General features: G+C 41.3%; 1 protein-coding gene across 2 annotated transcripts in view; it reads left to right on the top strand.

The window, feature by feature from the left end:
• HLCS (holocarboxylase synthetase) overlaps nucleotides 1-21,975 on the top strand; it is a 193,046-nt gene that overhangs the window by 35,244 nt on the left and 135,827 nt on the right. For both annotated transcript variants that reach the window (XM_068547048.1, XM_068547049.1), the window contains exon 6: nucleotides 17,626-17,897. In XM_068547048.1, coding sequence (XP_068403149.1) covers nucleotides 17,626-17,897 — 272 coding nt within the window. The remainder of the gene's footprint in view (nucleotides 1-17,625; nucleotides 17,898-21,975) is intronic.

The following is a 21,975-nucleotide window of genomic DNA, read 5'->3' as shown; positions in this document are numbered from 1 at the left end:
GCCTGAGCGGGAAGGGTTCAGCGTCGTGGTGTTCCTGTGTCAGATCTCAGCAGGGAGGCTGGGTCAGTACAGGACAACCTTTCTTTGGCCAAGTTGGCAACAGGAAAGCTCGGCCAAGGTTAGTGTGTCTGTCCATCAGTCACTTTCTCTTGGAGATAAGGAGGGAATGCTGATCGCTTACTTGGCTGTGGTCCTGTTTCGGCCCCTCAGTGGCTGCCTGTGAGTAGGTGCGTCTTTCCAGGCACTGCTGTGTCACCCACAGCTTTCTAGGTCTTGTATGTTTCTAAGACATTCAGTTCTGCATGATCCCTCTGCTTGCTTTGTCAGTATTTTTCTTTCCTAAAGTGTTTTCAGGCTTTGTTTTATTAATAATATATTTAATAATATAATCATTGGAAGAAATACTGGCATGTAGACTATAATTTTGTTCTTATTAATTGTTGGAGATACTATCCCTCATAGAGAATTCTAGAGATCAAACCCCATTAGATCAATTGAGGAACATGGCTTTAAATGAAAATAATTTAGTCATTAGAATATTTGTTTTAACTGATTTTCTAGTGGCATTCAAGTCTTTACAATTTTAAGCGTAGTGAATTACTTTCACTGAAACTTTAAGAGAAAACGCTATAAGATTGCTGAATTAGGACCTTCCTTGATGGAGAGGTGTTTTCCCCATTTACCCTCGAGGATGAGAGAAGACTTAGGTTATAATACATAGACATTGCTGCTGAAAATGAAATGTACTTTCCCATTGACACATGGAGATTTACAACATCATTTTGTTGTGTCTCCTGTGTGTATGTCCAAGTGTGGAGAGGTAGGGGTTATGGGCAAAGAGAAGGATTGTGTTAGTCAGCTCCTGCATCTCCAAGATTTAAATTCGGATTCGCAATAGAATCTCTTTCAAAGGAGGAGTGCCATCCACCATCACCAGTCAGCAGGATTGCCCGGTTCTGAACGGACACGTTGCCAGGCCATTAGTCAGTATCACTTACCACGAGTCTTTCCTGAGCTGAACTGTAAAAACTGTTAGTTTAAATCTACTTGACTTCTGCAGCCAAAGTAAAAGTTTGAAAAATTAAAATTAAAAGTGAATTTTCTTCTAAGAATACTTGTAAAGGTTTGCTTTTCTTTGCCATAGGAAAGTATTTGATAATTTGTTTTCTGGTCTTTGAGGAAAAATGAATCCTACATACAGCAGGTACTAGGGAGTAACTGAATGATGGCACCACTAATGCCCCTTCCTGTTTTTAATCTCAGTAAATAAGGAAATACATCTTTTAAAAGAAAACATCAAATTGTGGTTTCATACATTTAAAAATGATGGTTCATTTTTGTGGAGGTGCGGGGGTGGGGGGTGAGTGGGGAATGTCCAGGCTCTCTCTGCCCAGAATTGCCTAGATTATTACTCTAGATTGTTGCCTTCCAGAGACAACTTTGAGATATGCGATGATTTAAGTTTTTCTGTGGCTTTTCAGCCCGTAAAATGCTTTAAATGTCAAAGGTCCGTACTTTTGAAGAGTCTCCTCTTTGTGTGTATTTTCCCTTCGTGGTGATGGGATTAGGTCTGGTGTCTCAGAATGGCCAAGTGAGTTTGTCACAGAAGATGGCTTTTTAAAGGCCAAACCCCCTCTATTCTGTCTGGGGAGGGTAGATGAAATGACCTTTCACATCCTTTCCAGGGCTCTGTAGTGTTTATGCTGGTCCCAGCGAAGCAATTGGATGTGAAAAAAAAAAATTTTTTTTTTAAACTTTTAAAGCAGTTCCTTTGAATGCATTCTTTTGTAAGAATTTGTGATTATTACCATTTCATCTTTATACTGGAACAATTTGAAGTCATTGATAGATACTTTTTCATAGTTAATTTAAGCATAGTGAAAGAATGTTTTGCCTTCTGCTTTATTTTATATATTTGAGACTCTCAAATTAATTTTCCTGTTAGTTTAAGAATTAACAATGCAATATATAGGAGCCTCAAATTTACAAACAAGTGGTGTTTTCAAAGTCTGTGTGCTAAATTGGCTGTTTTCAAAACATGGTCCCCGTTATTTATGTCAGTTGGGTTTTCTTACTAGTTCATATATGTCCTTATACTCCATAATGCAGTTAAACTGTGGAATGCCATCTCGTGGTACCCTTTTGGTCAGATTCTGGCTTGGTGGGTCATGAACTCAGTGGGGACACACTGAACATCTCTTTCTATTTCTCCAGTGTCAACTCAGAATTTAACAGCTTTATTTCAGGCATTGCTCGAAAACAGCCATGCTGGAGACCTAGTAATACCGTGGTGTATATGTATCCTTATGGAGAATTAATGAATTTGCACTGGTAGGTTAATACTTTCCTTATATTTAAGAAAACATTTTTTCTTTCGTAGCAACTGTTGAACCGTGCATACAAGTAAAAGAAAATATTTTGTGGAAAATTTCAAATATACAAAAGTAAACAAAATAATGTAATGAACCCCATATGTATTCATCAGTCTGCTTCACAGTTTTCCATTCTGGTCAATCTCATTTTATCTGTTCCTACCCATGCCTCCTCCTGTATTATTTTGAAGCAAGTCCCAGATCAGATCTCTCATCTGTAAATATTTCAGTATGTGTCTCTGAGATAAGAACTCTGTTTAAAAATATAAGCAGTGGGATTTCACTGTCACACCTAAAATAAAACAATTTCCTTCATATAATCTCTTAGTCAGTGTTCCAGTTATTAAATAGACATTTAAAGATGTGTTATATTATCCATGCATTGTGTATAAGCCTGTTGGTTCTTTTACAAAACAAATGCAAAAAGGAAGCAACTAGATATAAACTGTTGTAACTTTTTTGGGGAAGTGATCTGTAAAGTTGATTTCTGTATGTTTTGAAGGCCATATTTTAGCTCCTGTTCTGAAAATAGCGGCAAATAACCGTTTGTAATAACATGCAAAACAGCCCTTATGAGATACGAGAGTTTGATGCCCTTTCAGAACTAAACCTGAGTTTCTTGCCCTGTCTTTTCTGTGAAGTCCCGGGTTTCTTTAGCAGGGACGGTATTGATTTTTGCTCGTTTGCTTTCGGTTCGGGTTGATGTTTAGCCTTTGACCCAGCCACTTTCTTACAATAAACAGTTTGTTGATGAGAGCAGCTGCCCAGCAGATTGTTTCCAGATTGTTCTCTCCTGGCTGAGGACGGAGTGCACCTTACGAAAAAGTCGGCTTGAAGCTTGCGGCTTCTACTTCCTATGGCTGTCTGCCTTTGAAGCCAACTGTCAGCCTCTGAACATTCTTCTATTTATAGCCAGTGAGGTGGTGTGAATCTGTGGCACTGGAAATCAGGCTTCACTTACTATCTTGACTATTTTATTCCCTGAATGAATATAGCAGCCTCTTCTAGAAGTTTCTGCCATATGAGCAATTCCTGATATTACAGTAGGAATTCCCAGTGTTGGGTATGTGGAAATGAGTGTACTGGGTGGTGCTGTGTAGGGAAGTACACAGAACATGCTTTATGTTGTGTAGGAATCCATGCTCCTTGAATATTTAAAGATTTTCTACATAATTAAGGAATGAGGTAACTTTCAAACCAAGGTAAGTCTTATCTGCCTCATGTTATTATCTTGCCCTTTTAAAATAAATTTTCGTATTTATCCTACTTTCAAAAGACTACTCCTTTTTGTTGTTGTTGTTATTCTTAATGCAAGTGACGGGTACCCTAATGATTTGGCAATTTATGTGACTCAAAGGCGCACCTTAGTTTGGATTTTTGCTGCTTCCCTAATCACCGCCCAGTTGTTACCTAGAATGGCCTGTCTGCTTGCAGCAACCTTCATTAAGGCAAGGTCGCAACTTTCGGCATCAGAGCCAACACTTTTTACTCAACTGGCCACCAGGGGCTGCTGTCAGAATGGCGCGGCTGAGCTCACCTCCCTAGAGGCAAGTTTACTTTTTCTACAACCAGTAAATTTTGTTAAGCTACCAATCCTGGTTTCAAAACTCAGGTCTCACTACACAGCCTCCAGTTACCAAGCATGCTTACGTCTGTATCCCTTCCAGCCAGCTATTACGTAGAACCTGGACCCGATTCAAGACCTAAGATTAAGATTTGTGTGTTTTTCATTCAGTGCCAATAAGCTGTTATTAATACACTGATTCCACGTATACTGAAAAACTCCATGAAACGCACTGGGGTTTGTGCTCAGGAAAGAACGTCCTGCGTTTGGACTGTTCAAGATCAGGGCCTCTGGAGGCATGGCCTGTGACAATTAAAATCGGGTTTTTGAGGGAGGTGTTCTTGCCTGAAGTGACCTTCGCTACCCTAGTGCAGGCAGCGTGAAGGGTTGTGCTGATTCAGCTAAGATGTGAATGCTAGAAGGTATTCTTGGTAGTCATTTGGTTTTTCTTTTCTTTTTTTAAACAAAGGCTGCATCTTTGATGATTCCAGGATTAACAGCAGAACAAATATATCCGGTGAATGTTGGAGCTGGCAGAGGCCTTAGAGAGCTGGAGCAAATCCCTTCGTTTCTCCTCAACTTTTTATGAAAAAAAATTAAAACCTAAGAAAGGGTGAAAGAATAGCACACAACCCCCATGTAGCCTTCACCTGGATTCACCACAGGTTAACGTTTTACCACAATTGGATAAAGAGGGTTTGTTTTTTTCAAAAGATGTGTATGCTACTGTCTTTAAGTAAAACACAAAGCACAGAACTTATTTTAGTTATTTATGAGAGTATGAGTCTTCCACATTTTTGTTCCTAGGAGTTGGCAAGAGAGTGGCAGTAGTTTCCACTTGGCCCTGGGCTCGTTTTCTTTATTTGAAGTAAAACCAGTAGCCTACTGGTTTGTAATGGTTCTGGATAGCTGGTTGTCACCCTACTGGGCTGTGGGCACATCCCATCTTCACATGGGCCAGCATGTATAAAATTCTTAGAATATATCTTAAAAGTCCTAAATTTTAGAACATAAAACATCTTAGAGCCACATGCTATGAGGACAACTAGTTGATCTTTTATGTCCAACAAAGGAATTCTACCAACCCTGATCTAGGAAAATTCCACTGATGACCATGTTATGTATATAGGACTTACAATTTTTCTTTCAGTTTTCCAACCCAAGTATTGTGACTTGGAACCTTAGATCTGATTGATTACTTTTATATGAAGGTTAAAAAAAATTTTTTTTTTTTTTGGTAAAATAGTGTACAAATGCTGTTGTATTATGTGAATATCTGCCTACCCCATTAAACTGTAATACAAGATCATCTGAAGGCAAGGAACATATGTTGTTAATCTTTGTATCCCTTTTCCAGTATTTTGCCTATAGTAGGCGTTTAGTAAGTGTGTTTTGTTCGAAAACTTAAAGAACATTTTGGCGTTTCCCACTAAAGTATTGTGAAACGCTTCCTCCATTCCTCTGTCTGGGAGACCCGAGGGGCCTCAGGGGACAGGCCAGTAGTAAACAGCCCACCGGGCTTCGACTGGCTGCCCGGTCCAATCTAGCTGTCACCCTTTATCTAGGAGTCACCCTTTATCTAGCTGTCACCCTTTATAACGGGGGTTTCGTAAACATGTTAAACATTTTAAGAGAATCAGCTGTTGATGTACCCAAGGAAAAGTGACAAGATGGAGCTTCAGAAAAAAGTTGGAATAGTTTTGCAGATCTGCCCTCTCCTTGTAGGACAGGTTAAGGGGACACCTTCACTTCTCTAGACTACTGGAAAGCTTTCTGCCTTCCCTGAATCCTCCTCGTACTGGCCACCTCTCTCTTTGCAGGTAACATGTATATCTTAATTTTGGAATCCTAGAGATGACGTTACAGTTTTAACTGAGCATTTTAGCATTTGGGATGAAGCACCGAATCTTGAATGTTAAAGCTGAAAGGGGAATTTGCAGTTTTCTCGTTTTTTTTTTTTTTATTATTATTTTTTAATTAATTTATTTTTGGCTGCGTTGGGTCTTTGTTGCTTTGCGCGGGCTTTCTCTAGTTGTGGCGAGCGGGGGCTACTCTTCGTTGCAGTGCACGGGCTTCTCACTGCAATGGCTTCTCTTGTTGTGGAGCACGGGCTGTAGGAGCACGGGCTTCAGTAGTTGTGGCACACGGGCTCAGTAGCTGTGGCTCATGGGTTCTAGAGCACAGACTCTGTAGTTGTGGTGCCCGGGCTTAGCTGCTCCGTGGCATGTGGGATCTTCCTGGACCTGGGCTCGAACCCATGGCCCCTGCATTGGCAGGCGGATTCTTAACCACTGCGCCACCAGGGAAGTCCCAGTTTTCTCCTTTTTAAAAATGAGGAACAGGCAGGGCCTCCCAGCTAGTCGGGAGCAGAGCTGTTGACCAGATTCTGTGCTGGCGTCTCCTGCCCTCACGCTCCAGAGAGGTCAAGGCCAGGCTGCGGATGACACAGGCACTTAGTTTAGGATGGGTGGGGTCTTCTGAAGACAAAAAGCTGAGCTCTCCAGGCCTACTGCTCGCTCAGCATGGCGGACGGTCACATCTGTGCGTGCGCATGCGTGCGTACGCTTGCGTGCCTGCGTGAGTGTGCGCCAGCCAGGACGTGCCCCCTCAGGGCGAGGCGCACCGGGCTGCCCCGCAAGCGTTCCCACTCGCGCGCCGGGCTCACCACCCAGCGCTTTCTTGGCTTTGCAGCCTACGCTCCCCGCTCTGGCAGGAGCCTGTTTGTGTTGGCTTCCGACAAATGGCGGGCGTTTTACACGGGCAGGCTTAATGAAGGCCCTGGAGACTTCTACGGATGTTGAACCCAAACCCACAGGCCCCGACGGTGTAAGTTAGCGCCTCTCGAGTAGGAGCGGTGGTTGAGCTCCGACCCGGAATGCCTCCCTTTCTTTTAGAGCCGGCCACGGCTGTAGTTTTGGTCTCCGCCCTTGCGGAATAGATTTCATCTCTAAAATGAGCCCATTTGGCCCAGCGGAGGTGTGATGCCTATAAAACCAGCCTTGTTAGAAATGACTTATTCATTACCTCTGTTTTACGGGTCCACCCCAGCCTTTTGTGGTCTTCGCTAGTTGGCAGGTAACAAAAAATGCAGTAAATCGTGGCTTTTCAAAGCCCGAGCCTGAGGGAAACCTTTACATAATAAAAAGGAGTACAGTTTAACAGACATTTATTGAATACCTATTGTGTCCCAGGCATTGGGGACTGGAAATGACTGACAAGTTCAGCTGGGGGGTGGGCGGGGAACCTCCCATTCCTGGGGTTTAGATATCCGATGCCCTTTGTCGTAAATCCTTTGGAGTTGCGGAGTTACCACTCCAAGTTTGGTCTGATCACTATGAAAGATCAGGGTGTGTGGAAGTTCATCTTGTTGCTGGGCCCAGGTTGTGCCCCAGGGCAGAGATGTGAGAGGCAGTCACATCAGAGCGGGACCCCCCCTTCCCCTTGTGTCCTCTCTGAGCAGTTGTGTCGGGCACTGTCCACTTTACCCTGTGCCCTTGTTCTCTGCCCCTTCCCAGGCTCTGGTTACGCTGGCAGGAGATGAGAGAGGCGGACGAATTTCCTCTCCGCCCTCTCTGCTTACAGCCCCTGTGGGTAGCTCTGTCCTCTTGCCCCTCCAGGCTTGTTGCTGGTCCAGGTGCTTCCCCATCCTTGGTCTTTAATTCTCTTAACTCTGCTCACAGTTCCTTAAGCAGCCCTTCCATTGAACTCTTGAATATGCCATCTCTTTCCGGCTGAAACCGAGAGAGGTGAACGGTAACTCACTTAAATGATAAAAATCCGCTTATTTGTGAAAAATGTCTTTGTCTGGGCTTGCCTAAGTAGAACACAGTTGACGGTAGTAGACCCAAGCTTCAGATTTAAGTTTCTCTTACCAAAGTTGAGAAACTTTGCGCACTACCTCTCTTCCTCCAACCCCACCCCAGCTCCGAGCCGCGTGCATCTATTTTATCACTATTTCATAGTTGCATATTATATATTGAGTTTATATCTTTCTTTGTGTTGCCTTAGGCATTTTGATACCAGTAAACAGGCTTTTCCTATGTTGCTTCATTTTGGGTTAGCTCCTCTTGCTGAGGACTGTGGGATAGGAATTAGGGCAAGGATTTGGGACCCAGACAGATTTGGTTTCGTGGGTTCAAATTCCAGCTCTGCAACTTACTGTCTGTGTGGTTTGGGCATCATTAACGCTGTCTTGTTCTGTTTCTTCTTCTGTAGATGGTGGTGTAGTTCTGTGGAATTGCTGTGTGAGGGATGGGGTCCTGGTCTAAAGCACGAGTGTTCCACATGGAGTGAGTGTGCAATAAATGGTAGCTTTCATACCGTGGATATAGCCTAGTGCCTGATGGAAACAGAACTTAAAATCATTTAAAAAGAGACATTGCCAGCTATTTGTCCGTCTAGGTGGAAAGTCACTTGGGGAAAGTCTTGTTGTGAGAAGTCACCTTAGTGGCTTCCCTTGGTGATTCGCAGGTAAGTCAGGGAGGTACCCTGGGAAAAGCGTAGTCAGGCCCCTTGGTCAATGTGCCGGCTGCCCCTCCACTTCCTCTATGTATGCAGGGTGATTCGGCAGGGGGCTAGTGGACTGACTGCAGAGAGGACAGGGAGCCTCTGGGGAGAAAACAGCTTGAGATTTTGAGCCCCTTCTCTCTTTTTAAAGTGGAATTAATTTCATTCACAGTGTTGTGCAACCACACCACTATCTATTTCCAAAACTTTTTCATCACTCCAAATAGAAACTCTATACCCGTTAATCAATAACTTCTCATTCTCTCTCTCATCAGCTCCTGGTAACCTCTATATTCTACTTTCTGTTTCTGTGAATTTACTTATTCTAGATATTTCACGTAAGTGGAATCATACAATATTTGTCCTTTTGAGTCTGGCTTTTTTCACTTGGCATAATGTTTTCAAGGTTCATTTATGTCATAGCATCTATCAGAACTTTATTTCTTTTTATGCTTGAATAATATTCCGTTGTGTATATATACCACATTTTGTTTAACCATTCATCTGTCGACTGACATGGGTTATTTCCAGCTCTTGGCTATTGTGAACAATGTTGCTCTGAACGTTGGTGTTCAAGTATCTGTTTCTGTTTTCAGCTCTTTTGGGTATATACCAGGGAATCGCTGGGTTATATGTTAATTCTCTGTTTCACTTTTTTGAGGAACTGCCAAATTGAACCCCTTGTATTTTTGAGAGTTAGCGTCACCAGACTCACTCTGATGAATTAATATGGACCTAACTGGAAAGAAGCATCATCAAGGGCCCCATGGGAGATCGTGCTGGCTTGGTGCCAGACTTGATACCAGGGCCAACATGGGTGGTCTCAATCCCAGATGCCTAGGAGCAGAAGAGGTGGTACACAAGAGTCCAGCTGGAGAGTCTGTCCCCATATAATGAGGGTAGTGCTTCTTGGCCCAGCCAGTTATTGCCATGTGGGAAAGAGTTTCTGTTTCTTCAGAAGAAGCAGGATGTGAAATGTCCTGATTATTAAGTGTTAGCAACTAGTTCAAAATGGGTGGGCCAAGTAAAACATTCCTCTGGGTTCATTTTGGCCCTTGGGTATCTGTCGGTGACAATTGACCTGGATATTTGTGGGGATGGACTGCTTTCCGCAGTGTGTCGTCACTGAAGCTAGAAGCCCCTCTAGGTCCATTCATTCTGGGGTGAGAATGCTTGGGATCAATGGCTGAGCGTATCTGGGGAAGCAGGAAGGCAGGGGCCTTGGGAATCCAAGCTGGGATGCAGTACCATCCGAGGAGGAATCTGGACAAGTTAGGCAAGGGCTGATCAGACTGCAGTGGGTCCACTGGAACTGAGACAGGAGTGTCTGCATGGGGAGCCAATCAGGACACACTCATATCAGGCCCTGCCTGAGGCTTTTCTCTGTTGGGTTCTGGCACTCAGGATGGAAGTTCACCCTGAAGGTTGCCACGTGAACAATCCCTGCCTTGAATGAGGTCAGGAGCAAAAACGGTCCTGCTCTTTCAGGGGCATCATCTTTTGATTATGAAGATCTGCTGTGCTGTGTGCGTTCATCACTTGTGTGAAGACACTGAGTGAATGTGAAGTTGGCTGTGAATATTTTGTTTGTAAAATACCAGTAGTAAGAATTTTTTTTTTTTGGTATAAATTTTCATACACATTCTTCTACTCCTGTTTCCTCTCATAGGTAACTGAGAATGAAAACACCCATAAAAAGAGCTTGTATTCTGTGTCTTTGTAGATTCATTTTCTGGTTTACCCACTTGTAAACTTATAATGTTGCCCAGCAACTTACAATGTTATGACTGAAGCATGACTAATCTGATTATTTACAATGTGGCAAATGTGTCTCTGAGATAGAAAACCTTTAAAAGTTACGATCAATTATTTGGTGTTTCTCGGGAAAAGGAGCACCAAAACACAAACAGCGTTGGTAATAAATATTTTGAATCCATTGCTGAATCAGAGGTATGGCTATGTTTCACCCATTGAACCTTGTTTAGATGGATAAAATTTAGCAAATAAGACAAGTGATGGGGTGGAATGGCTCTAATGTGTCTGGGCATAGCATACTGTACATCTCTGTACATCTGCTACACTCCCCGTATGACATGTTAACTAACCACGGAGTAGCCACTTGTGTGTATTTGCACTAAATATAAATTTAAGCATTCATTTCTTCAGAAGTAGGGACACTGGTGTTCTTTTTGGACATTAGTGAATATAGAGTCTCCTGGACTTCAGTCATTGTTTAGTGTTGCACAAGATTGTTGCTATTTGCTTTAAAAAATCAACTTTGGGATGACGTATTCAAGAAAATGCTCTTATTTATCTGTAGGGTTTGATAAACATATACGCTGGAGTAACCGTCTTTGCTATCAAGATAGAAACCATTTGCAGAATCCCACAAAATTCTCTTACTCTGTTTCTCATTCAGTCCTCATCCACTCTCCCACCCCCATGCTCATCCTTGGGCAATCACTGATCTGCTTTTTATCATTATAGATTAGATTGGTCTTTTCTGGAACTTCATCTAAATTGAATCATACAGTACATACTCTTCTGTCTTTTTAAATTTTATTTTATTTATTAAATTAAAAATTTTTTAAATTTTAATCAGCCTTATGTTTTTGAGATTCATTCATTTTGTTGCCTGTATGAGTAGTTAATTCCTTTTTTATTGCCAAGAGTGTTCCATTGTATAGATATGCCATAACTTACCTATTCTTCTGTTAGTGGGCATTGGGTGGTTTGCATTTTTTGGATATTATGAGTAAAGTTTCTACCACCATTCGTGTATGAGTTTTTGTTTGGATGTGTGTTTTCGTTTCTCTTGGTTAAATACCTAGGAATAGAATTTCTGGGTCATGTGGCAAGTGTATGTTTAATTTGATAAGAAACTGCCAAACTGTTTTCCAGAATTGTTGTACCATTTTATGTTCCCACCAGTAATGTATGAGAGCTCCAGTTACTTCACATCTTTGCCAACACTAGATATTGTCAGAATTTAGAAATTTGTTTTTCTCTTTCTGGCTTACTTCACTCTGTATGACAGACTCATACAGAGTGAAGTAAGCCAGAAAGAGAAAAACTAATATCGTATATTAACGCATATATGTGGAATCTAGAAACATGGTACAGATGAAGCCGTTTGCAAGGCAGAAATAGAGACACAGATGTAAAGAACAAACGTATGGACGTATGGGGGGAAAGCGGGGAGGAGGGTGGGAGTGGGGGTGGGATGAATTGGGAGGTTGGGATTGGCATATATACACTAATATGTATAAAATAGATAACTAATAAGAACCTGCTGTATAAAAAAATAAATTAATTAAATTAAATTTTAAAAAAAGAATTAAAAAACTTAACCATTCTAACGGGTGTGTAGCAGTATCTCATTGTGGTTTTAATTTCTATTTCCCTGGTGACAAATGATGTTGAGCACTTTTCGTGTGCTTATTGGCCATCTGATGTTTTCTTTTGGCCAAATCTTCTTGCTGATGTTCTAAGTTGAATTGTTTTCTTATAATTATGTTTTAAGAGTTTTTTTTTTCTTTCATTCTGGATACAAGTCCTTTGTCCGATATGTGTATTAAGAATAGTTTCTCTCAGTTTGTTGTCTTTTCATTTTTCTTAACATTAACCCTTGAAGAGCAGCAGTTCTTAGAGTTCTTAATTTTTATAATGTCCAGCTTATCATTTTTTAAAATTTGATGGTTCATGCTTCTTTTGTTGTATCTGAGAAGAGATTTACCTGTCCTAAGATCAGAAAGTTTTTCTCCTGTATTTTATTTTAGAAGTTTTATATTTTTACATTTAGGTCTGTGATTCATTTCAAGTTACTTTTGGTATACATGTAAGGGTCAAGGTGTTTTTTTTTTTTTTTTTTTTTGCGTATATGTGTCCCATTGTTTCAGCACCGTGTACTGAAAAGATGATTCTTCTTCAGGTGAATTACCTTGTTGAAAATCAATTGAACATATATGTGTGGCACTATTTTTGGACTCTATTCTGTTTTTAGAAATATATGTCTGTCTGTAATGGAAATACCATACTGTCTTGATTCCTGCAGCTTTATAATAAATCTTGAAGTCAGATAAGGTAAATCTTCCAAATTTTTTCTTCCCAAAATTGTTTTGGTCATTCTAGGCCTATTCTATATCTATGTAAGTTTTAGAAGTAGCTTGCTAGGATTTTGATTGGAATTGCATCGATTCCATAGATCAGTTTGGAGAAGAGTTGACGTCAATAATATTGAGTGTTCTGATCCATGAACATGGTATATCTCTTCAATTATTTAGGACTTCTTTAATTTTAAATTCAGTAGTGTTTGTAGTTTTCAGTGTACAGTTCTGGCACATACTTTCTTTAATTTATTCCTAAATGTTTCAGATCTATTGATGCCATTGAAAATGGTATTTAAAAAAATTCAGACTCCAGATATTCATGGCTAGAAATAAACCCAGGTTTTGTATATTGACCTTGTATTTTGCAACCTTGCTAAAAGTACTAGTTCTAGTACTTTTTTGGTGGATTCCTTGGGGTTTTCATGTTGTGTGCAACATGTCCCAATAGGAAACAAAGGCACATTCACTTTCCTTGAGAATAGCTAGTGTTTCCCTAGTGCTGTGGCTGGTTCAAAGGGGCCAACATTTATATGACTATAAAATGTTGTTTTTGGTTCCACCTAAATTGTATTTAATTAGCCTGAAATCTTAGAGAAAGGTAAATACTAAATTCTTGAAGTTCAAATGTTAAGAAAATAACATTAATTAGAAGGTTTTAATGAATTTCATTGGAGCGGAATTTGATAGCAGTTGTTTTATTTTCAACAGGACTGATTTGACTTTAACGATTTCATATTTCTTTTTGATGCTATGTATCCATTTCAAGGCCATCTCTTAGCATTGCCTTTTCTGGGTTTTCCCTCTTGATATATCTATTTATGTTTCTTACTTGTGGGATGTTTTTGGTAAGGAATTTAATATGCATTTATATGATGAATGCTTATTAAGCATGCAGCATTTGCCAGACTTGGTACCGGGTGCCATGGATACAGTGGGAGCCAGACAGAAACATGCATTTGCTGTCTTTATGGAGCTTACATTCTAGCAAGACAGTGGGACATTGAGTAAATGATTATACAAACTATGGAATTACAATTTGAAAAGTGCTATAAAGTCACTAAGTTTATGAAAGAGAGTCCTAACTTAGACTGGGACAGGCTGTGGGTCGGAAAAATCTTCCCTAAAGCAGTGACATTTTTGCATGCTCCGATAGTTGTGTTTATAGAGTTAGGTAGACTTGGGAGTAGGGGGTTGGTAATACTACTTATGCCAGCCCATTTGCCTTGATATATATGCTCCAAACTTTTTTCTTCAATAGCATTTCTACACTGCCTTAGTGGTCATTGGTAGAGTTAAACCAAGAATCATGAATTAATTCCTTTTCCTTTTATGAGTTAGCAGCTAATTCTGTAGCTCTGAAGTCATCATTGTAACTTAAGTCCATTTGAGAGGACATGCCAGGCAGATTTGCATCAAACAGGTAGTAATTTTGATACTTCTTGTGACCAGAATTTTATTCTTCTGTCTTGGGATAATGGGGATGGGCGACCCATCTGTATTCGGTTTTACTTGACTGCTTAAAGTTGCATTTGACTATAGTGAATATAAATATTTAGGAGAATTATAGGTGGTATACAGTTATATTTCTTAATAAGTTCCATGCCTTGTTTTATATCTTTTTAGATTCTCTTTTTTCTGAATAACTTACTTGGCTCTGATTAAGTCCTGAAAGATTATATGAAAGAAGTATTAAAAAAAAAAAAACCTCATATACCTTGCTTACATCAATTTTAATTTATTTTGCATATTTGTGCATCTCTAAGTGTTGCTTTCAGAAACAATTTATTAGATGAATGATATGTAGATGGCCAGTTGGATAATTTGCTCCATAGGAAATTCCCTGCTTTATTCCTGCCTGAAAGGTCTACCTGGTGCTAGCTGTTTCTTTTTGGTTTTATCTTGATTTTCATCAACTTTGAATGGGGGATTCACATTGCCTACGCCTGCTGAATAACTGTTTAACTCTCTGCTTGAGTTAATGAAAACTGAAGTTAGTTAAGAAGTGTTTATTGTTCAGATTATTTCCCTCTCTTTTTTTATGATTTAACCTATCCACTGATGTATCTTTAGCCTGTGCAGTGCCCTTGTGAAATCCAGCTGTTCTGGGGAATGTGATGAAGGAAATTCAGATTTGTTTGCTTTATACTTTAAGGGCATTGACTAAAGTTTAAGGAGCAGAGTTGGTTATAACTAATGGCCAGGTTTGAGGTTTGGGGGTGTCTTAGTCAATACAGGCTGCTAAAACAGGATCGCATAGACTGGGCAGCTTATAAACAACAGACATTTATTTGTCATACTTTTGGTGGCTGGAGGTCTGAGATCAATGCGCCAGCATGGTTGTTCTGGTGAGGGCCCTCTCCCAGGTTGCAGACAAACATCTTTTTGCTATGTCCTCACTTGGTGGAGAGGGTGAGGGATCTCTCTGGGATTACCTTTTTAAAAAAAAGTTTTATTTATTTATTTATTTATGGCTGTGTTGCGTCTTCGTTGCTGCACGCGGGCTTTCTCTAGTTGCAGCGAGCGGGGGCTACTCTTCGTTGTGGCGCATGGGCTTCTCATTGCAGTGGCTTCTCTTGTTGTGGAGCACAGGCTCTAGGAACACGGGATTCAGTAGTTGTGGCTCGCGGGCTCCAGAGCGCAGGCTCAGTAGTTGTGGCACACGGGCTTAGTTGCTCCACGGCATGTGGGATCTTCCCGGACCAGGGCTTGAACCCATGTCCCCTGCATTGGCAGGCGGATTCTTAACCACTGCACCACCAGGGAAGTCCTGGGATTGCTTTTTTAAAGGTACTATCCCATTCATGAGGGCTCCACCCTCATGATCTAATCACACCCAAAGGCCCCACCTCCAAATACCATCACCTTGGGGATTAATTAGAATTTCAACATATGAATTTTTTTGGGATACAAACATTCAGCACATAATAGGGGGTTACTTTTGTAATTTATTCATTTTTATTCTTCCTCCAGTAGAGTGTATATTAAAGAATTAATGGTGAACAGGGAATATTCCATTATAAATTTTTCTTGGTTCTTTGTGCAGAGATGGAAAGTTAGTGCTGTAACTCCTGGTGGCCCACTTCCGCTTGACCTCTTCCAATGACTTTTCTGGTGCTCGTTCAAGCAGGATCACCCCTGTGCCTGTCTCATACAGCATGTAGCTGTGCATGGCTGCATAAAAGCAGAAAATCATGCCGACTGCTCACTCTGAATTCAGAAGCACTAACCTTAGATGAACCTTGAATGCTTCTGGTTGCGCATACGATTTTCCCTGCTTCCTTCATTTTCTCACTCTCCCTTCTCAAACCTCCAGCACCTCCTTCCTCCTTTTCACTCTTGGCTGAGCCTCTTTCTTCCTATTTATAGAGAAAATAGAAGGAATCAGAAGATGATATCACCAGCACCCAGCGCCAGGACTCCCAACTGTGGGTGGCTTTGGAGCAGGGTGGTGGCAGTGTAGATCAGTTCCCAGGGCTGGCTGTGTAGCCAGCAAGGGGTGAGGGAGGGCTGCGATCCAGTGGGGAAGCTGGGCTGGTGTCCCCAGAGGTGATGCGAGTCCTGCCCATCCCAGTGGATAAAGGGCTCTGCTTTCAAGGCCGACCTCTCAGCTTGATCATTAGGACCCACCCCTTACCTGTTTACCTGTTTTCTTTTCTCCATAGGACCACTCACATTGTCATTAAAAAAAAAAAAAACATGCCGTTATTTCTCTCGTTTAATAACCAAACAAAACCTGTTTGACCTCATTCCTCCCTGTAGCCACTGTCCCATTCTTCTCTTTCCTTTAAAGGAAATTCCTTGGCAGAGTTTTGTCCTCGGGGTCTACAGTTTCTCTCCCTCCCCAGACAGGCTGTTGGTTACTTCTCAGTCCTCTTTTTACTGCCCTGTCATCCTCTTCTGCCTTCTTGCTGCCTGCAGAAGTGGACTCCAGGACTGCCAGGACACTCTGCACCAGCACGTGCGTGCGTGTGCGCGCGCGCGCAGACACACACACACACACACACACACACTTGAAGATGCTTGTGCTGTAATATGTCTCACCCTCTGGGTTTCTTCTGATCACTTCCTTTGAAGCCATTTAACTTGTTCCTCTAACCTCTGTATTTTCTGCAAATTGGAAGTGAGTTTTAAAGTTTCATTAATAGAATTTAGTTAAATGGCATTTCCTCTTTGAAGCTGCTTCTCTTAGGCACGTGGAGCTTTGGGACAGACCCCTGATATTAGCAGAAGGACTCATCTCCTCTTTGGAAGTGCCTGGCGTTTGCATGAAGGTGGCCCAGGAGTCCAGATCAGCATTTACTGTGACTGACAGATTTTAATATGTTCTGCGCTGGCCTCTCAGGATGCTGACTCCCCCCAACCCCCTGATGCTCCACCCCAGGGGGAGGCCCCTGGGGCTTCCGGGGTCCAAGAGGAAGTTGCAGCCTCTTGGGAGGGTGGGTAGAGAGCTCTGTACTAGGTTAGATAATATCTCCTGTAGTTCTGCCCTCCCCTCCTTGGACCTGCATTTGGGGCAAAGAGAAAAGCCTCTTTGGGTACCCCGTAACTTTCACTGTTGGTAACCCGTCAGTGGCTGGTGATGGTCAACCTGTCTATGAGAGGAGGTGGAGGTCCTGCAGAGGCTGAGAGCGAATCCTCTAGTATCTTAGTACTTTGTCTTCTGTGACTTTTCACCTAGGTTTTTATTTCCCCAGATGAGATAATGAATTTCCTTGAGGGTGGAAGTATAAAGTTGTAAATTTTCTGTAAAATTCATAGAGGACTGGAGAATCACTAATGAAGTCTAGAACTGGAGAGGACTTTTGAGAATTTAGGATATAGTTAGTGTAGGATAGAAATGTACTTATTTCCCTGGATCTTGGTTTCTGAATAGTTTATTTTTATAGTATAGGTATACTTAGTTACTTATTGTCTATCGTATAATAGTTTATATGTTCAGACTGTGTTAATCTAGCTTTTATTGGTCATGAATTAGGACATTCTTATATTACCAAAATGGCATTTTAAGGAAAAGCTACCATCATCTAACATAATGCCAAATTGCGACCTTTCCATTTCTTTCTTTATGATACAGGAAATCCGGGATCCTCTTATGCAGTGGCTGGGGAAACATGTGGATGCTGAAGGAGTAATAAAATCTAGCAAGCTCTCCCTTAAATTCGTTTCATCCTACACATCTGAAATAGAAATCACCCCGTCTGCTATACCTGTGGTGACTGACATAGAGACCTTCTCATCAGAAAATTTTAACTTTGAGATCTACCAGCAAAATTTGCAGACAAAGAAACTTGGAAAAGTAATTCTGTTTGCTGAAGTGACACCCACCACAATGAATCTTCTGGATGGGTAAGTTCTGGCCAGGCTGGCTTCTCTACCTGCTTGGAGGAATCCAGTTATGTTGATCGTTCTCTCTAACCAGTGCTGGGTGAGAGGGATAGAGATTTAGAACGATAACTCTTAATAAAGCACTAGCAAGATGGGAGTACCCTGTCCTAGAGGAGTTAAAATGTAGGAAAAGAAAGTAAAGTTCTTTGGTCAAAGATTTGTGTTTTAAAGAACGGGGGATTTTTGTGCCTTGTGACTCTCTTCCTTTAATCTGGCCTTTCAGAATGTCTTTGGAAAAAAGAACATTATGAAAAAAGATGTTTAACAGGTGGCACGGGTGTTCATGTTACCGCTTTACATTTGTGTTGTTATAATCAGTGTTAAGATTTTATAACCAGTTTAAGATGTTTTGCAGGAGCATTAGGATAGCAAATTTGAACGACATGTAAGCTGTGTTAAATTAAATAAATTAGAGCTTTGTACTTTGAAAACCTGTTTTGGTATGTTCCTATCCAATGCATTTTTAAAGCACTCTGTAATCCCATTTGGATGTTCAAAATTTACTCTTATTCCAACTTTTCCTTTTTATTCCTTCTGTTTCATGGACTTTGATTAAAGGTTTAAAAATGGAAAACAGATGAAAGGAATTTTTAAACTCCAAATTAGTCAGTATTAGGTAATACTCTTATGTTGAGATAGATAGTTTAAAAAATAGGGTTATAGAGGGAGTGAATAAGAAAAGCATCTTCCTTCAACATGGGACTAATATTTAAGGAATATAAGACTTCACCCCCCAGCCCCTCATTCAGTTTCTAGGCACTTTCACCTGTGGGACTGCACAATTAGACAGATACATAATTCAACATATGGAACGTGTGGAAATATTTTGGCTTTTCTTCTTAACAGTAATTTCTGGATTTGCTAGTATGTTCATATAAACTGATGAGATCATTTTAGGATTTGATGACTGTCATACTCAAAGTCATGGAAATGGCAATTTTAGTGTACGTATAGGATGTAGAAAAAGCATTAATATTACGGGGGAATTAGCAGAGTGAGGAGGTGAAGTAAGAAGGGAAATATGAACAATGGTGGTGAACAGTTCTTGTTGCCCGAGTTGTTTTGTGTTGTCATAGGTACTTTTTTTTTTTCAGTGTTCCCATCCTCTCCTGCCTCTACTCCCCTCCCCCTGCCAATCCCTTGAATCCCTGTAGAGAAGAAAACACCTGTATTCGTATGGAGCAGTTATTACTTGCTTGTACAAATTCTGTGATAATCTTTTGTTACTGCAGCGAACTATATTATATCGAAAAGGTGACGCATTATAATCATATTTTCCAAATAAAAAACAGGCACAATATTTAACAAAAGATTTTGGGAGCTGAAATTCAGATGGAAAAACGTTGGCACTTCCAGACCATTTTGGCTGTTTTTGTGGACAACAGTGAAGAATATTTTGTGTTGGGGAAATCTTGAAACTTTGAGATTATCGCTATTGAGTTTGGGCAGTGTATTACCAAGAGGGCTGTGAGTGTCTTGCTAGGGTGGGTAGACCGAGGCTCCTGTGTAATCATATGGTTGGGTTTCCTTATACCCTGGTGAGGCTGTGTTTTAGAATGGAAGATAAATGCCGTGTAAATAACAGTTTTATTACCCTTGAATATCTGTAAGTTCATTTTTGATATTGAACTTTTTTTGAAAGATGAAAATTCCACCTTAAGCAACTTGGGTCTGTAAAAGTGTGCTTGAGCTCGACAGTGGTGGAGTTGGGAAACTTCTGTAGGGTTAAAGGTTGTTATTTTTACAAAAGAGAAACATTTCACCTTTTCCAAAGAGCATTTAGGACTCTTTGTTTCTTTTCTTGTCTGGTCTCCACAGTGTGGATGGTAAAATGGCTCTGATGATTACTGATGAAGCTCTGCTTTGCTCGGAGCAGATGTTGAATAAGCAGTCGTCTTTCACCATGACTTACCATAGATGTCCTCTTCCACTGCACATGTGGGTTCCTGCCTAACACTGAGAGGAAGGTACTCACTGCAGCCTACTGAGTCCGCGAGGCTGGTGAGAGGTTCCTGGGCGGCTGTAGCCTTTTTTAGAAGGAACCTGAAGAGGTCACCTTGGTGTCAAAAGCTCCCGAAATTGTCCACAAAGGGGTCATGAGATAGGTAAATGAAACATATTGATTATTATTTTCTGAGAGGAAGAGTGAAGACATTTCTACAGCTAACATTATGTTTGATCCTACAAATGAGCTACTTTTATGGAAACAGGGTATATTGTTGTGGTTATAACAACAGTAATAGTAGCTAACAGGTATTGAAAGCTTTTATGTTCCACACACTGCTTTTATGTACTTTATATGTATCGACTAATTTCATACATCACACCAGTGTGTAGAATGCTAGGTAACACAATTTATTGTTCCTATTTCTGATAAACACTGACATTTTCAGTTTTCAGAGCTTTTCCCTATAATGATACAGCTTCTAACAGACACGTGGTCTACCTCCCAAGCTACCGAAGGCCAGGCCTCGATTGAATGCTTTGCTGCTGCATGACAGTGTTCATTAGCGGTGAACCTGTGAGACCCATGTCCTTGCCAACTGCCCCCGCCCAGATCCCCTCTGCACTTTTAGGCCTGTTCTTGTGACAAGCACAAGATCTAAGCCCTAGCACATCCCATTCAGGTACCAGTTTCTAGGTCAGTTGGGATTAGGTTCAGCTGTGTGAGACAGTGATCCCCCAAATTAAAGTGGCTTAAACAGGATTGAAGTTTTTTCCTGTATATGAGATGGACTGAGATGGACAGCCTAGGGCCGAGTGTGGCTCACAGTGTCCAGGACCCAGTTGAGTTGCTCTGTCACCCTCAGCAAGTGGTCCAAGAGGTGACCCACTCATTTATATTCTCTCTCATTTTAGCCGGTAAGCAGGAGAGGGGACGGTAGCGTGTGCCCCCATTCTTTTTTTTTTTTTAATATTTTTAAAAAATTTATTTATTTTTTATTTATTTTTGGCCGCATTGGGTCTTTGTTGCTGCACACGGGCTTTCTCTAGTTGCGGTGAGCAGGGGCTACTCTTCGTTGTGGAGCGCTGGCTTCTCACTGCAGTGGCTTCTCTTGCTGTGGAGCACGGGCTCTAGGCACGGGCTTCAGTAGTTGTGGCACCCAGGCTCAGTAGTTGTGGCTCTCGGGCTCTAGAGCGCAGGCTCAGTAGTTGTGGTGCACGGGCTTAGTTGCTGCGCGGTATGTGGGATCTTCCCGGACCAGGGCTCGAACCATGTCCCCTGCATTGGCAGGAGGATTCTTAACCACTTTGCCACCAGGGAAGCCCGCCCCATTCTTTATGGACTTTTTCAGAAGTTGCTCATGATATTTTTGTTTATATCCCAGGGCTAGAACCTGGTCACATGACCATATTAACCTACAAAGAAGGCTAAGAAATAACTGTGGTCTTTATACTTGGCACCCATGAATCCACTGAATATTAGGTTTCTATGACCAAGGAGGAGAGGAGGTAGGTAGTAGAGGAAACTTAGAAGTCTTTGAAACAAGCATGTACTTTCTGTTTGTTGGACTTCTAAAAAAATAGCAGGAGGCCTTTAGGTAGCATATACATTATGATGGCCCCAGTGCTTGCAAAATTTAAAATCATAGGTGGAAATAATTATTTGACAGGTAACTCTGGTTTTATTTCACTGCTTGTTCAGTGCCATTACAGGTATTTTTCTTGTGTTATTATACATCCAGGAGGATTTGGAAATTTTTCTTTTAACAAATTATTGAAGGATATATTTTCTTCTTTGACCACAAACCCAGCTTAAACTACTGTGGCACTGAGGTGGCACTGAAAGCTTTCATTTGATCTCTGGATAAGGGAGCGCGCTGGTCTTGAAGCCATGAACCACCACTACCATCACCTCCTGCCCCACCCTGTGAATTTTAAAGCTATGGTAGTGGTTCTGTGGAGGAGAAAGAGCTCTGGGGAGGAGGAGGAGTGGCGGAGGGAAGTATGGGAGTTGCTTGCCGATTACGTCGGGGTACTGTGGACTCCCCCTCCAAAAATAGAAGGCAAAAACCATGTGAATGAGTGATGTTTCCCC

This window comes from Eschrichtius robustus, chromosome 6 (genome assembly GCF_028021215.1).
Source record: "Eschrichtius robustus isolate mEscRob2 chromosome 6, mEscRob2.pri, whole genome shotgun sequence".
NCBI lineage: Eukaryota > Metazoa > Chordata > Mammalia > Artiodactyla > Eschrichtiidae > Eschrichtius > Eschrichtius robustus.
The sequence above is the reverse complement of the archived record's forward strand: the minus strand, read 5'-3'. Positions and strand labels throughout refer to the sequence as shown.